The following is a 17,622-nucleotide window of genomic DNA, read 5'->3' on the forward strand; positions in this document are numbered from 1 at the left end:
TGGAGGCATTGCTTATACCATTCTTGTTCACTATGCAAACACCAAAAAATCCCCAAGACTTTTCCTGAAATCGATATCTACCAAGCTATTCTACTCCCTACATTTTGGGGAAAATGTTGCATACATTTGGTAGCAGACTTGTTTCTGCTTATGTGTGAAGTTTTGCTCTTATCCTCACTGAATTGCTTCACTTTATTAGTTTTATACTTCTATGTTAAGATCATCTTGAATTATAAACCTGTTGGCTAGAAGGAATTAAAATATTGCTTAAATTCTACAAAAATAATATAAACAAGATCCAGAAGCTTCACAGGAAAAAAAAAATACAGAGAGAGAGAGAGAGAGATGAATTAACATGAAATGTTTGTTTTGTTGTGCAAATACAAGTACATCTGGGAACAATAAGTGGCCAAGACCAGAGGGTAAGGAGAATTACAGAGGTGACTACCAACCTGATTACGATGGCACAGAAGGTGTTAAGGGATGTGAAGAAAGCCAGGGAAAGGTTAAGGCTTGATCACATATGAGAATGGGTGAAAGAACTGAAAATAAATCAGCTCCAAAAGAAAAGTCCCATGTATCACAAACCATAATACCAGAAGCAGCACAACTGAGCCAGAGAATCTGACTAAAGCACCGCATTTACAACACTTTTTTAACCTCATCTGTGACCCACAGAGGCCCCAAGGGAAGCTGTTGACTTCTCCCAGCTCAAGTGTTACAAAAGCTCATTATATTTAAAGGAAAAACTCCCTGGGAAGCTTATTTAATTTAACATCACGGTTCAAGTGAATGGACGGGAAGATAAACAAAGATGGGGATTGCTGGCAGGCAAGTAGGGTGGCCTAGCTTTCAAAACACTGTGAATTTATTCAGTGTAAAGAAATAAAGTTCTTATAGATGTCCTTCAGACACAGTTTGGAACCACTCGTGAATTTGAGCTGGCTTTGGAGCACAGCTGAGAGTTAAGAAGGAGAAAAACTTCTGGCAGAAGCCTTGAAGAGATTTGTGATCTTCACTTAACAAGATACCAGCAAGACATTTCGGATAAAGCAGCAATGAACTAATTTCTTGACTCAGCTGGATGAATGGATCAGTGCAAGGAGGCCAAGGTAATCCAGGGAGATCCTTAATTCCCCTCAGACTTTCAGTAGTTCAGAGCAGAAATGCAATGTAAGAGGTGGGAGCCACTTGTGAGGAGGATGGAGGCTGGTTCTCAGAAACGTTTAAGTACAGCTCTCAGTTTAACATAAAAATAGGAAAATAGGATTGTAACCTGATGCATGATGCTTTTGAGTAACTAGAAAGTGAGAAATTCAGTGTGCATAGCAGATGAATCTGCCAAAAAAAAAAAAAAAAGGGGGAAAAAGAATTTCCTCAGTCAATTTTTGATGCCATGGAACAACTGATCACGAAGTGAACAACTCCAGTAAAAACCTGGTTAGTCAGAAAATAATCTGACTAAATGCATAAATGCTATGCCAAATGGATGAAGGTGGCAATGAGGGCATGAAGGTTAGAGGAAGAAAGATATGCAACTTTTCAAAAATCTTTTGGGCAGTTCATAGGGTTTTACTACCGATAACAGTACCTGTGAAGTGCAGGAGAAGGGAAAGCAATGGATTAAGCGATCAGTGTTGATAGAAAAGGTGAGGAAGAACGAATCTAAATATTAGCCATGTAATTAGTACCAAAAGGAGAGGATGACATGGAAAAAACACACCAAATACCTGGAAAGCTCAGCTGGAAGGTGAAGCTCCAGAATTCAAAACCCAAGTCTGTCCGACGGAGAGAGCAGAGAGGATAACAAATTGCCTGGTTTGCAGAGGGTAATAAATACACACTTGATAACATGAGAAGGCCTTACAAAAATGGGTGGTAGAAGTGCACTTCAGAGATGTCTAAAGAGAACAAGCTGATTGTAGGTTGCTGTTTTCAGTAGAAAAGAGCCGATCAGGCTGTGGAAGATTCCCAGGAAAGCAAAGATAGCATGTAATTGAGACTTATTTTTACCCCCAGACACACTCTACCTACTAAAACCATTGCAGAATGGTAGAAACGAGAAGTGATTCCTTTCCACTCCTTGAATGTTTCTGACAACCTGCTAATACCAAAAGGAAGTTTGCCAACCCAAAGTGAGCCCATGAGCCAGGAAATATAGTAAATGCTGGCACCGAACCAGCCAACACAGGTGGGAAGGAGGAATGAAATCCCCAAACATTTCTGGGGCTTCTTCTGGTGCAGCTCTGTCTACTTCAATGAGGTACAGCAGAGTATCTGAAGGGAATCTCTGTTTTGTCTTGCAGCCAGATGACTGCCGCTGTTCAGCTGAAGAACGACAGAGAATCACAGGAGGCTGAAGTTGGATGAGACCTCAGGAGGTCTCTTGTCCAACCTCCTGCTCAAAGTGGGGTCACCAGTGAGTACAAGACCGGGTTATTCAGGGCTTTACCTCATCTGGTTGTTAACAGGGAAGACAGAAGAGACATTTTAGGCCACTGAGGAAATATATCAGGGTGGTATAATTCAACCTTCATCCCATTCCTTGGCCTTATTTTCAAGTCAGGTTAAACAAGATCTGGCTCTGTGGACTCCCAAATATGAAATGAGTTTACATTTTAGGGATTTTTCTTAATTATTACCAAGAGTAAATGATGTCCTGGATGCTCTAGCAGATTCACCTTTTTATCTACTCTCAGTTTTCAAAAAATATGTCAATATGCTTTTTTTTTTTCCCCACATGTAAACACTCTTGCTCTCATAATATCTGAGACCAGTGTTTGAGCTCTGGTTATTATCGAGTCGGACCAACGTTCAGGATCAGAGCACCACTGTTCCACAGTGCTATGTGGACATAAAAAGATTCAAGGCCTGGGCAGATATGTATTGGTCATGCCACGGCCATGAAAATGCCAGCAAATAGCTCTGCTGGTACATTTCTCAAAGATATTAAAGTGTTTTCAAATAGTGCTCCTTCCCCAGCAAACAAAAAGATTTGCAGATGATTTCAGGGAAGATTTAGGCCACCAAAGACAAAACTGTGACTAAAGCCAAAGATATAAAGCGATTCCAATAGGGTTCTTGCTGTGTTCAGAGAATCAATTAGGGAAATTTCCACCCACCAAAGCTATGCCGAGCCAGCTATTCCTCTCTCCCCATCATTTCTGTGATGTTTCTCACACTCCTTGATCACTGCTTCTGTAGGGTTCTGTATTTCAAACAGAAGCTCTGTTTGTTGCCCTCCAAGTACCATTTCATAGGCTGTGAGAGAAAGGAATCATTCTGGAGGTCAAACTGAGAGTTTTAAGGGTAGAAAAGCGCTCTTATGATTGCTCCCGCTCCAGCCTGCCCTTGCTTTATACTCCACTTCGCGCCAAACCAAAACAACCTGAAAAGGTCACCATTTATAATATTTAATAATAATTTATAATAAGGGTTCACTGGTGTGAAATTATTGTGCCACCCAAAAGGCATTCCTGGCAATCATCAAATACTGAACATTTTCACCTGTATTTGTTTGGGAGGAAATCTGTGGTCAGGACTGGCCTTGCTTCCTTATAATGGCTCTTTAGATTCAGGCGTGCTGCAGGGTAGCTTGCTAAAGGCCTGGAAAAACTACTGCTCCGAATTTATAGCAATACATAGGTCAGCACAAGCGGAGTAAAACTGACGCCTTGTCCAGAGGATCTTATTGGGAAACTAATAGCAAACACTAGAAATATTTCTGCTTTTCCACAATTTGAAAAACACAACTGTTTCAAAAACCTACGTTCAGTGCAGGATGGGAGGCAACAGGAACGGATGGCAAAGCCAAAGCAGTTGTCCCAGACAGTCAGCACTCTTCTCGATATCTGGGATTTTATCCATTAAAAACTGATCCAGTCAGGAGCTTCGAGGCCCACTTCAGTGAGTTCTAGAAAACCTAATAACTCACAAAATCTGTACCTTAACACAGCAGAATAGGGCAGGTAGGGAGGACCAGGTACCCATCTGGCTGTTTGTGGGGAACAGAACAAAAGACTGAAGAACACATCCCGGTAGTCAAAACGTTTCGTAGTTCATCTGACGATGATTACATGCACAACATCAAAGAGTTCTGGTTTCCACCCAGCTACAGAATAAATCTCTCTATGCTAATTCACTCACAGCCTACAACTGGAAGAAAACACAGTTTCGTTACTGGAACCTGGAGTACTAGAAAGAGATCTTGAGTTCATGGCATGCAAGTTGTGGGGACACAAACTGCATCAAGTCTTGAGACCTTGGTCTTGAACAATCCCCCAGACTTGTATCTGTTTGCCTTTTGCCCTCACCCCAGTGTATGCAAAGTGAGCCCTCAGGTGTGTGAGATAAAGCAGTGCCCTTATTGGCTGGCTGTCTTCCTTTTTGGAAATGTAAAAATGGGAAGAAAAGTTGTAAAAGCAAAAGGGTGACCCTGTAGCCCAGAGGAGATCACAAGCACTCTCTAGGAGACAAGGTGAACAAAATATTAACTTCATTCACTGTATGACAATCTGTACAAAGAGCATGTCTCTGGGGAAGTGTGACTGACATTCTTTTGTGAATGGCTGTGTCTGAAAATTTGTTCCGTATGTTCTATATAGCTCCGTATTTGCTCAGATGTTAATCCACAGTTCAGGATCAAGGTTTCCTTGTGTTCTTAAGTTTGTATTTGTTTTTCATTAGGCTGAAGGGCAAGCCTCATATTCTTCAGGACTTGAAAAAAATACATTATCTAGTTAAACTATGCACCCTAAGAAACATATACAAGCTGGAAATCAATGGGGAAACAAAAAACATTGCCAGTAGTAAGGTTAGTGCTGTAGCCTTTAAGAAGCAAGGGTTACTAACTACAGGACTATAGGCCTCCTGAAAACAGTAGGTCTTCAAGCGGGAGGAGAATATTTCACACCTATGCAAAGCCAGTGCAAACACAGAAAGCTTAAAAATTCCTTTTGTAATTGTGTATATATGGAAACCCAACAAAATAAGCTACTTAACTTAGTTTAACAAGTTAAAAACGTTTAAATATATATTCATATAAATATCTAAACAGTCAAAAAGCAGAAGAAAATTCGTGCAACCTCTTCTCCATTGGAAAGGTGGAATCAGACCCCTGCTTGCCTGACGTGGCACAGCGTCACAGCCACACAGGCTGGACCCCCCAGCCAAGGAGCTGAGCCACAATTAATATGCAGAAGGCTCTGACTTTGCTTACATCACCACTACTACTTCTGTAACTATAAGAATCAATTTTTGGAAACAACTAACTAATTTCAGCTGACGTATGATTAATACGCAACATAAGGAAATCTTGTTTAATAGTTTAATGCCTTTAAGCGTAATGCAAAATTTTTTAAGGATACAAATTAAAACTGCTGCAAACTCTCTGTAACTATACACATTTAAAATTTAAATTATGTTACTTTGATCATTTGAGGTCTAGTGCTGAAATATACTGAACATCTTGTAAAAGTTTTGTGCTTGACTTCAACTTCTAAATAATTAGTAGACTTTGAGGATTGACTATTCTTCCACTACCATGGAGGCAGAATTTGGCACCAAGTAATGTTTTATAAAACAAACTTCTTTAAAGAATAAACTCTACAGAACACTAAAATATCAATATCAATATATATCAAGATATCAAAAATATTATTGATATCAAAAGTACCGTTGATACTAAAGTATCAATAATAATAATATCCAAACATAAAAGTAGAAGCCTGAATCCTAAAAAACGTAAGTCTGAATCTCAAAATGTATCTAACCATATTTAGCATTGTGTCAGTAATAAAAATAATAGATTAGACAAAACTTCCTCAAAAGTATGCTAAGGCTACAGTGTACAAATGGGTTTTGAAATTAATTTAATTGGCAACAATCTGGCTATTTTAAATGCAGCTAATGCAGTTTTTGTTTACTTGTTTTAACTCTAAAATCCTAAATACAAATTAAGGTAGAAACTCTCCATTTCTAAGGAACTTTTTTCTAAGTCTGTGGAAAATGACATTCAGTACCCCAGCAGCTGCCGTCTACTCACAAAGTGTAAAATAAGCTGAACACAACAGTTGAGCAGCTGCTGATACAGTTCAAATAGTGTCTTTCTAATGCCAGATTAGAAGTGTTTTTACACAATCGCTTCACAAAATATTTAATATTAAAATCTAAACATCCATCTAACTCAAATATATTTGTCGCGATCCCAAAGGGTTAATATTGTCTTGCTTCATTTCTTACATGTAGTAATTTAGCTCTGAACAAAAGCAGCTCCCTGCTGGTTACCTTGGCTAAAGGAAACACAATGAACTGGTAAAAACCAGTTTTATCTCACTGCTGTTGCCTAGGGCTACAGACAAAATGAAGTAAAAAAATTCACATGCAGAGTATTAGGTGCTTATGAAAGATCCAGCAGCGCTGTTGCCTAGTGATTCAGTGAGGAATCAGCATAGGCCAATGAGGTGTACGGGTACTGAATAACATCCCCGATGACTGCTTTACATCTCCTGCAATTCTGTCATACACCCCCATGATTTCCCAGTGGTAAGAATCACTTTCAAGGGAACCTGTCAAAAAAAAAGAAAAAAAGAAAAAAAAATGCTTTAAACAAACAAACAATCACAGCACTTATAGCAAGATTACTATTTTTGCTTTTCCTTTTGGATGGTGATACTGTTCTAGATTACATGCCTATCCAGTGTGAAATACTCTTCATATCTAGTAATAATTATAATTCCAATTAAGATATCTCAACAATTAAGGTTATCCTTTAGTTTTGAGACTGCAAATATATGTTCCTGAATTGCAAGGAACATAGTGAAGTCCAAAGCAAAATTTATCTTGTTATGCCTTTCAAAAGAGCTACCAAAACCATAGCATTTATAATTTGCAACTTTGTCAATAATGCATAAAGATACTGGGTTTTATGTTTTTTTGTGGTTGCTTTTTTGTTGTTGTTTGTTTTCTTTTCCTTTTTTTTTTTTTTTTTTTTTTACCATCCACTTTTCCAGTCCTGGGGTGTATTTGTTGTTGCTTTGGTTTTATTTGAGTTTGTTTTGCAGTTACCAGTGCTCTGTTACACAGTAGATTTCCTGACATGAAAGCTGCCTCATTAGCAAGGACTACGTCTTGGAAAAGAAGCTACTTCAAAGATAAAGGATCCTTTTCCTCAAAGAAGAAAAAGAAATCTCTCCCCATTAAGACGATATGTGTGTTCTACTTTAATGACATTTTTCTTCCCCATTAAAATATAATATTCGTATTAACAGAGCATATAATACATATTTAGTTGAAGCAAGTGTACAGAGGGAAAGCAGAAGCATTTCAAAAAAATCTTTTCATCTTCAACATCTCTAATCTTAAAAGACACATTTACTGTATAGAAGGATAAACAACATGAACAAAAATACAGGCTTTTTTTAAAGATAACTCTCAAATTCGTCTCTGAGATCAAGCTGTTTGCACTTTATGTTTTGTATCTGGTCTCTGCCATTGATCCATTCTTGATGTTTCAGAGAAAGATGAAATATCTTCACGATGCATGTAGTCTAATGTGCAGTAGGAGTAAAACTATGTCATGACTCCTACAGTAATTTATTCAGGAAAAGAAGACCAAAACAAGAGAAAAAATATCCTAATCTTTCAAAGCCCCAGACAAATACCTATTGTCCAAGGCTGTGTTTCTTTTTACTATTAAAATGCAGTTGTCATTTAAGAGGGAATTGCTGTTCTCATCAGAATGACATGTAGAATCCATTTGCTAAGGATGAAGATGAATTTGTCAGTGCGTGATAGCAGACACTTCTGACACATGAAAAGACATTGTAGGACAGCGTGTTACGTTTTGTCCATGGGACAAAATAGAAAGACACACTTCTGCCAGTCAGTGGTTAGTCTGAAATATGTAACACTAAAATGGTATTTTGCCTGTGTGCCTATGAGCGCTCTCATTATCGATGTGAATATTTGTCTTTTTTAGAAACCTATTAAATTGTTCGTATTTTATTTTGTAGTCAGGCAAAGTATGAATGGCATACTTGTCTCTGACAGTGTCCTCAACAAAGGGTATGAACCTTACAGCAGCATGAGTGTCAGGTATGTTGTAACCATTTCTGAAATAAACAGAATAAATTTGTTTCTGTCCTCAAATCTTGTTCAGTAATACTGGAGAATGAGTAACCTGGCCAAGTACTCCATTTCTCAGGAAACAGGAAACCCTTGGACTATTGCTTGCTTATTCAGTTTAGGGATTCCCAGAGACTATAGTCCTTAATGAAGCAAGAAAAGCCGAGTGGTGGCCTAGCAGCAAAGTGTACCAGTCTTGCAGAGAGAAAAATACAATTCTTTTGTATAAGAATTACAGTTAGATAAAATGGAAACATACATACAATAGTTGTCTAGTTTTCTACTTGGTTGTTCTGATAAATGATGGCCTTCAAACTGTGACCAGCAATTTTGTCTGCTTTACATGTTTGGCTTCCGCTCAGAAATGTTAAAAAGATCAATTTTCTAAGTGAAAATTACTAAAGAAAGATCTTTTGCAACAATTTTTCAGCAGTAATGAATGCCTGGCACATTTTAGAAAGCCTGCTAAGGTACTATTTCTCATTCCACCACACCCATCAGAAATGTCATGGCATTAAATCAAAGGGATTTTGAAGTTACTGCACTTTTATAGGTAAGACAAAGTGTACTACAGTTGTGCTTTACAAAATGGATTTTGAGTTTCTTTCTTTTTTCTTCTTTTTTTTTTCCTTTAGAATTTTTATGGTAACTTTAAAAATCCATTACCTGTAAATATGAAAATGAAGCAGTTGAAGTGAAGGTTAGCATAGTTGTCTCTAGATTCTCAATATGATGATAGTAACAAACAAAACTATATATGCTGGAGACAATAATGGAAATTCAGAATTGCCCCTACCTTTAGTGGCACTTCCAAGGCTGTAGTTTGCTGCAGGGACTCCATTGTTCTTTTTACCAATGCTGTAAGGCCAAAAAAGTTGAAATATACAGCTTTATTTTCCAGTTAAAACTGTTATGTAGAAAAACAAACAAACAAACCAACAAACCATGCCTTATATTCCATTATATAATAGCTGCATTTCTACAAAAAAAAAATATCCACCCATTGAAACGTATTGAGAATTTTTTTTAAAGTTAAATTTGATTTCTTGTGGAAGAGTTCAATTCCTTCTTTTAAATTGAAATTTAGGTGAAAGTTGGAAAATTATTTAACTTACTTATTCCATTAAGACAAAAGTAAAGCACTGATACACGTTCTAAAGAGGTACAGCTTGCCTGACTGCTGCATTTCTCAGCTTTCAAGTTCACTACAAACAAAAATAACCTTCCCTGTGGGATAGCTGAGCTATCAAGAATCAAAACAATTGAACTTCAGCATGATTTACGTAACTTAACAACTCATCGTGTCATAACCCCATGCTCACTATTACTGTGAAAAATGCCTCTATTATTATTCCAAATCAATCATTTGGGACCTGATTTGTCATCCTTGGTCAGGCCAATTAGTGTTTTGCTTGACAAAGATTTCTGCTGGATAACAAAATGTGGTTGTAAAAAACATAATGAAAGAGAGATTCAGTGGATAAATGGCTTTAAATAGGAGGTAACTTTTGGCTAGTGAAAGTGAAAAGGGAATACCGGGGAGCCCCAGTGAGAAAGTTATTGAGCAAGCTCCATTGCTTTGACATGATGGCTGCCCACATAATATATGTCATCATGTGCCTCCCAGAACTGAGAAATAACAGAGCATGCAATATGTGGTGATAACTACTAGGCTGAAACCCACATGATTGCTTAGAAGGATTCTTTGAAGTTCTCCCTCAATGCACATCACGGTTCTCGTGCAGCTGAGGTTAGATGTAAAGAAGCAACGAGAACTCCAAGAAGCAGCATATGGTGGTTGCTCTGGCTGCTGTCGAAACCTTTTCTAATGATGCCAGCACTGAAGAGCAGTATGTGATGTTTTGTGTCACATCTGTGACACCGAGGATGGCTTGGTAATAATGAGGAGGATAACTAGCGTCTGCCTGAACAGAAATGGAGTGCTTCTCCGCTCTGTGCTGGCTCACTCAGACTTGGGTGCTAATGAGCTGTCGTAAGGTTTTCCACGAAGCCCAAATTATGCAGTAACTCAAAAGATCAGTGGCTGAAGTGCCAAGGCTGGGGAAAATGAGACATATGTTGACACATGTTGACACCTATAGAGTTGCTTCATGTTGGATTTGAGGTAGTTTATGGTCCGGCATGGGACACAGCATCATTTTTGGAGAGCAGAAACAAACATGACAATCATAACTTGTGAAAGCAGAGGGAAGTTTGGGTCTAAATAATTATCCACTTAAAATTCATTCCAAGTCAAGACGCCTATCAGTACAGCACTGTTGGACTGCCTCCATCTTGAGAAGCCCAGTCTGAATTTAAACAAAACAAGCTGCCAACTCCAGGAGATCAGCAATGCAGCAGACATCAGGGCACTGTGACCAGGCAGCGTGCCTTCAGAAGGCTAAATGGATTGCCAGGCAGTCCTTGGGTAAACAGTTTATCATCGGTAAGTCATGGCTATGACAGAACAAAGCTTTTGTGAGAGCACAGCTTCTGGATTCCGCTCTTACAGAATCACTCGGCTCTGTAGTGTTCCACCAAAGCACTTATGTACAATCTAAGGGCACACTCAATTCTGTGCAACTTGTTTTTTTTTGAGCTGTTAGATAAATAAACAGCAACAGACCATCAAGGCAACGGGAGGAACAGCCCTTTTAGATGAAAAGAGCTCCAATGGACTCTCCTTCCAAAAGAGGGAGCATGAGTCAGCAGCGTTGATTCATGGGCTGAAAGATGTGATAAAAGATGTGATGTCTGATAAAAGGTGCTGCACGCATATGCACTGGATTAGAACAGTTTTTGCCCTTATGCTCTAGACCTCCGAATTTGACTAGTTCTCTCCCATAGAACTGTTATTCCCCAAAGGGGGTTCACATTGGCCCCAGTGGTTGCAACACCTTTCTCTGCTGGTTCATACACTTTTTGTTTTAGAGCATCTGGCATGACCAGAATTCTGTTGCATCCTTAACTATTTTTAATTTTAAAAAGCATGGATTAATGTGGCCACACCAACATCAGCAAACCTAATGGTTCCTCATTCACTTTGATAACCCATTAGCCACCTCCCTTGGATTTGTTCCATTTTCTTCCTATTTTTTTATTTCTGTGTCAGTTCAGCTCCCTGTTCTATTTCTTATGTCACAGTGACTTCTCTGTCTCTTCCCAGAGTTTAGTGGGTGGCATGGTAAAACCATTCATTTCAAACAATCTCAAGTGGTTTTGACCGCATTTCAGCCTTTTGAAATCATACCTTTGAAAGTTTCCAAAAGGTTTGCCTATACCGATTTTACAGAAGATTTTGAATTAATAAATATAAAATGATAACTGAAATGTCAAGAAAAAGCAGCTGGATTACCATTCCTGTTCAACGGTCTGCTAAGACAGTAAACAGTGAATAAGGAAGCATTTACATTAATGGCTGGTTTTGCACAAAAATAAATAGGTAAACTGACTGAATACATTGAGGCTGGAAATTAAAAGTTCTAGATTTCAGAAAGAGGAAATTCTGGAACAGTCTCCCAGTGGGAGTAATTTTTCATATGGAGATGATCATTTATAAGAGACCATATGGTGTGGTGATATGTAATCACAGGAGAGATCCCCTTTAGTCCTAGGTACATAATGTCTGATTCTCCCTCTGCACTCTCAGATCTCCTGAAAAACTCTCCTCTCTGAGTGCTCAAAATAAAGTATCCAGGCATATACAATTATATTATATATACACAATTGTCTCATATACTTTACAGAATAAAAACACAATGTTTAAATAGATCTGTCTCTACCATCCCTAATTTTTTCTCTTTTTAAAGATTTACATTGGAGGCTTTCAGAGGAATGATTATTTATGTTCTGTCAAGTACCTAGAATATCTAGGGCACATTAATTATTAATTTTAAAATGTTCCTTTGCAGTCAGCCGTATACTGCAGTGGCATCTGTTAAATGCTGTTCTCCCAGCCTTTGCAACTTCTCTCTCAAACTCCATAGTCAGCAGTTATGGGATTTGTTGGTTATGCTCATTATGGAAGGTTTTGTAAGTATGTCATTTTAAAGTATTATATATATTTCTTATTTACTCCCCCGATATTAATGACAGCAAAGCAAAGACATCACAGAGCTAAAATTGTAATACATATCAGATTTTTCCTGATACTGGCCTGAATAAATGTGCTTATTGAAAGAGTTGTGAATAGGAGCAAAGAAAAGGCATGCGTGCCTGCTGTGGAACAAAAGCTTGTTTGTCCCTATCCAAGTGAAGACATTTTTCAAGCTCATTCACCTATGAAATTATGACTCCAGAAGCAAGTCAAAGCTGGCCAGACATATGATCTATGGAATAGGGATTCTTACAAATTAAAGGCTATCTAGAGGCATTTTAAGCATCGGTGTCTTTCCAGTTAGAACAAGGCAGCTTGGAGGACACAAAATGTCTCTACCTTGTGATGACCAGTTCATTCTTTTGTCCTGTTACTTGAATCCCCATTTGAACATGTGCACTTTTTTCATGCAGCTGCTTCAGTATTCATTAAGTGAGAAAATGTAGCAGAATAAAATGAAACTTTGTGGACTTTGAGCCACAAATTTCTACTGACAGATTTTTTTTTTTATAAATCTAAGATACTGTTCTTACATTACAACAACCTTAACTGATCTTAATCTTAAAACAAGTGGGCTTAGGTTAATTTAATTTTTTTCCTAGATTGGTCCTCTTGGTGTTTATGCCCAGTAAAAACTATATACTTTACAGATATGAAATATAAGAAAGGATGCAGAGATGAATTTCTTTACTTGCATCAATAATGTGTAGTTATAAATGAGTTCTAAAAAACAAAAATAAAAAAACTTTAAAAATTACTCTAATTCATTGTGATATTGAGCAGTACAACATGAAGTACTGGAATACATATATTTCTATAAAAATATGAAAAATACATTACTTCAAGTAGCAAGTGGCTTTCATTTAATTATACTTCTCACTAATGGATGCAATTAAGCAAGCATAGTGACAAGGAACATTCCACAGTAATCACCAGTGACAAAGTTTACCTTTCAAATCCAACAGGTATATATGGAATAGATATCAGAAGTGAAACCTTACAGTTGTATCTATGGGTATTCCTGTACCGTAAAAAAAAAATAAAATTTACATTTCTCTGCCCCCAGGTGTATTCCCCCTTTCAGCAGTCATGTATTCAGAATAGTCTAAGGGCAAATAGGCATTTCTAACCGAGTGTGGAGACGTAGTCTCAGAAATGGGCAGTCTCCCACAAAAGGAAAAATTGGGTTCTGCAATTCCTGAACACTTTCCTGGAGTCCCTGCGAAGACTCACAGTTTGATTTGAGCACCGTCTGTCTACCTGATTACACAGATTTCAAAACTCCGAGATGCTGAGCCCTCTCAGATCCAAGAGCCCAGTTTTTGCCATTCCCAAAATACCATCTCTCTGCTTCCTGGGTTGCTTGAAAGCTCAGGATGTGAGGAAACCAGACAGGCAAGCTGGCTAGAAACCAGGCAGATCATTGATGGTAAAACTGACAATCTTCTGTCAAAACCAAACCAATCGCTGCCAAATGTTTTGATTTGATCTTTCCAGGCACCCTCCAATAGAAAATGAAGATTTTAAAAAAAGCTCTTTTGCTGTCCTTTTCTTGCCCTATTTAAGGAATTTAGAGAATTGAGTCAAAGAATACGCCATATTTTTGTTGAAAATTAGACAAATCAGAGTAGCAAGTGCTTTATTGTATTTCAATACATGCCAAAGCTTGGACACTCAAAGCTTCATTATAAAAAGAGAATGTTTTGCCTTGCCCTGTCAGAGTGAACAGTATGCATACTATGAAACTGTGGGTGCCAGAGTCTGTTTGAGGAAAGTATTCCCCCAATATACAGGTAAAAGCTAAAAAGTAATCAGAATCATGACTGGAATACAGATACTCTGAATACTAGGCCAGTGCTTTTTTGGATCACACAGAACGCAGGAGAACAACACAGCACTGAACTGTGGTCAGTTAAAGCCATCACACCCTGCTCTTTAGCTTTAAGTCCATGCCTTTACCTTTACCAAGCTTGGTAATTGCACAACTGAGATTTCTCTCTAGATCATTAAGGTGGGATCTGCAAGTCAGCAGATTCTGTAATTTAAAGCTTCTGAATGGACAAAAAGCCCAATTAGATATGGAAAGATGAAGCTGACAGCTAAAAATTATCAGCAAATAAAAATAAGGGTAAGGACTTTACAGAGAGAGGGAGCTTTGAGTAATGGGATGAGAATCATTTCTGGACTTGGAAAGCACTGAAGTGAATGAGAAGCCCACGTCCTTCTGACACTCCTCTTTAAACTCATACTAAATTTGTTACCTCAGTTAACAGCTCCTGAAATAACTGGAAAAGATTAGAAAAAAGTCTTCCTATTTAGTTTCATCCGAAAGGAATCTGGGTCACCTGCTCTCAGACTGCTCCGTGATGTGAACGCAAACTGTTCACATCGTGGACTGGGGACAATAGGGAGGTTTGCTTCCTACTCATACTTCTGGCTGCAAGTTACGTGCTAATTGAGATGCACTCTTCCTCTGCCTATCCAGGTCACGCAAAACCCTCATTAATGACACCGAAGCCAGCTTCGGTCACTTTTAAGAGCACTTAGTTCTTTTAGCAGCAGCAGAACTAATTACTGCTTAAAAGAAGGCAGCGTTCAATGTCTCAGGTTGGTCTTCAGTGTTCAGGACAAGACATTTTATCACTCTTCTGTTCTGAGGTATGTTGAATATACCTGAGAATCACAGTATTGCAGAATTTTCTTTTTCTCTTTGCCTTTTAGGGCAAAGTAGAAACAAACTTAAAAACCAATCTTCAATCACTAGAATGAAACAAACTTCCACATTGAATTCTGAAGGCTTGGCAGCCTGTGTTAAAAATGAGGGTGATTTCCAAGGTATCTCAGACCTCTAGACTGCATAGCACAAGTTGTTTAAATATAGCAGAGCAGTCAAGGATTTGGCAGCTGGGATCTGCTACATACGGAGAAAGGTATTAAAGATGACCAGTGATTCCCAGCCACTGACTTCCACCAAAGTTCAAATTCAGCAGCAGCCAGTACCTCTCACAGATGAAACCACCCTCAGTCAGCAAGCTAGTGTTATCTCGCATCTTTGAGGAATGGCACGTACTAGCTTCTGAGGAGTTTCTACCCATACAGCCGAACTCTATCAAGGACAATAAAAATACAACACTGTTTTCAAAAGATTGATAATTTCTGAAATAAAGCATTCCGCTGGTCATTTCATTCTTTTTGAAGTTTCTTATAGAAAAGAAACTTTTCTAGAGAAAAATCAAGTATTTTCTCTGTTTTACTGGAAAAGTATTGATTTTGCTGAATTTACTACAAATTCACACTAATAAGTGGACATGGACACACTGTCCACCTGGGCACGGTGCTGGGTCATATTCAGACAGCTGTCAACCAGCACCTCCAGGTCCTTTTCTGCTGGGCAACTTTTCAGACACTCCTCCTCAGTCCTATACTGCTGCATGGAGTTGTTACAACCCAACTGCAGGACTCAACACTTACCCTACTTAAAGTCATGCAATTGGACTCAACCCATCAATGTAGCTTATCCAGATCCATCTGCAAAGCCTTCTTTCATGCAGAACAAGAGTCCCACCTAACTTGATATCAGCCACAGACTTATTGAGAGTGCACTTGATCCGTTCATTCAGATCATTGATTAAAACGTTAAACAAAAATGATCCCAATGTTGGTGTAAAATACAAAAATGAAAATCATTCTATGCTGTTTTACTGATCCCATTCAATGCACTATACTTCCAAACTCTGAAACTACAGCACTTTCAGACATTGGCCTTTTTGGAGCAGATACTGCAACCTCTGGTAAATTGAATAGTGTTTGTTGGTTTTGTTTGTTTGTTTGTTTTTAAATTTAAACAAAGATCTGAACACCTGTATTCAAAGGTCAAATGTTAATATATGAAAATAAAGCATTATAATTCCCCCAATATATTGAACTTATATATTTCCCAGATTCTTCGTTTTGATTAGATGGTAGCTTAATGTTCTCATTATGAACCAATCCTCACAAGAGGAATGTATGATGAAATGAGACAGATGGCAAATTGTACCAATTAAATGAATGCAACACAGGAAGTTGAAATTGTTATTTAGATACTTAGGTTATAATGCAATATATTTCTTATACTGGTTAGTTTAAAATAGTCATGACCTTATGATAATTGTTTTAGCCAAAAATATTGTTCACTTTCAAATTTGACCAAAGTTTCTGAATTAATATTTGATACCTATAGTAATGACTCCACTACTTACTGGAGAAGAGACCCAACAGCCCCATATGTGCCCTCATTTGCTAGCTAAATTTGTACCAGATGCAGAGAAAAACTCTAGCTTAGGAAATAATGTCTGGAAGTAAGCCAGATGAGAGGATTAAAATGTAGGCAGGAACTTTTACTAACCCTTAACCTTGAAAGTTCCACCATAAAGTTCTCTTCATATAAAAAGAGCCATAAATTAACTTAGAAATTACTGTACCTTACATTCTTACATTAAGATTTCATACCTCTTTATGTAACAGGCCCCAGTGATAAGTATTTCGGAAGTTACTTCCGAAGACATTTTTTTCAAACTGATTTATTTCCTTCTACAATCCTTGAAACCTCAGGGAAAATATTATTGTTTACTTTTATGATTATATGCTATATTAATTCTTGTCGTCTAAGCAATAGAAGATCTTTGAAGGTCCCTTCCAACTGAACTATTCTAGTCTAGTCTAGTCTAGTCTAACGATACCTCAAGTTATTGTGGAAACAGAGAGACAGATAAAAGAGAAAAAGATTACACTTACCTGAAAATTCCTGGATTTGAGAATCTTCTACTTCAAACAACAACTCATCATGAATCTGAGCAATTAACCTGAAAAAATTCAGATTTTAGATAACATACACATGAAATTTCTAATAGTGCTTTCAACTCATACCATCAACTAATTTTCAGGTGCACAATAGATACACTAAAGTGAATATAAGCATCTTAAGAAAGTTAAAAATCATTAATGGAGTTAAAAGATCTGCTGTTCCACATAGGCTGAAAAAATAAAGGCCATGGTCTTAAACCAAAACTGTGCTTGCTAACTTGTAAATGCCGTTCAGGGATTTGGTGATGTGACAAGGTATTATTTAAAACTAATGGAAATTGCAGAAAATTGCAAGAAATAAGACAGGGCTTGTTTTGTTAATATAGCTTGTTTTTCTCAAGCTGAGTTGGAATAAAAGTGCAAGTTAAGTCAATAGCAAGAATACTTGGCTCACTGGTATACCAACAGTAACTCTTAGTATAGTGTTGGCCAGTGACTTGAATCCTTTCCAGGAAATAATCCTTTCATGTAAATGCAAAATAAGACTCTTCATGCTGTAAACAGGCTGAAGAACAAAATTGTAGGCATAAATACACAATCTGATCTGTAGCCTCTGC

At 37.8% G+C, this 17,622-nt stretch overlaps 1 protein-coding gene across 1 annotated transcript in view; it reads right to left on the reverse strand.

Moving 5' to 3' along the window:
* Positions 1–349: 349 nt before the first annotated feature.
* Positions 350–17,622, reverse strand: part of POLN (DNA polymerase nu) — a 99,851-nt gene continuing 82,578 nt past the window's right edge. The window contains exons 22-24 of the mRNA XM_068679710.1: positions 16,997–17,064; positions 8,921–8,982; positions 350–6,566 (exon numbers count right to left, since the gene is read on the reverse strand). Coding sequence (XP_068535811.1) covers positions 6,498–6,566; positions 8,921–8,982; positions 16,997–17,064 — 199 coding nt within the window. The 3' untranslated portion in view covers positions 350–6,497. The remainder of the gene's footprint in view (positions 6,567–8,920; positions 8,983–16,996; positions 17,065–17,622) is intronic.

This window comes from Anas acuta, chromosome 4 (assembly GCF_963932015.1).
Source record: "Anas acuta chromosome 4, bAnaAcu1.1, whole genome shotgun sequence".
NCBI lineage: Eukaryota > Metazoa > Chordata > Aves > Anseriformes > Anatidae > Anas > Anas acuta.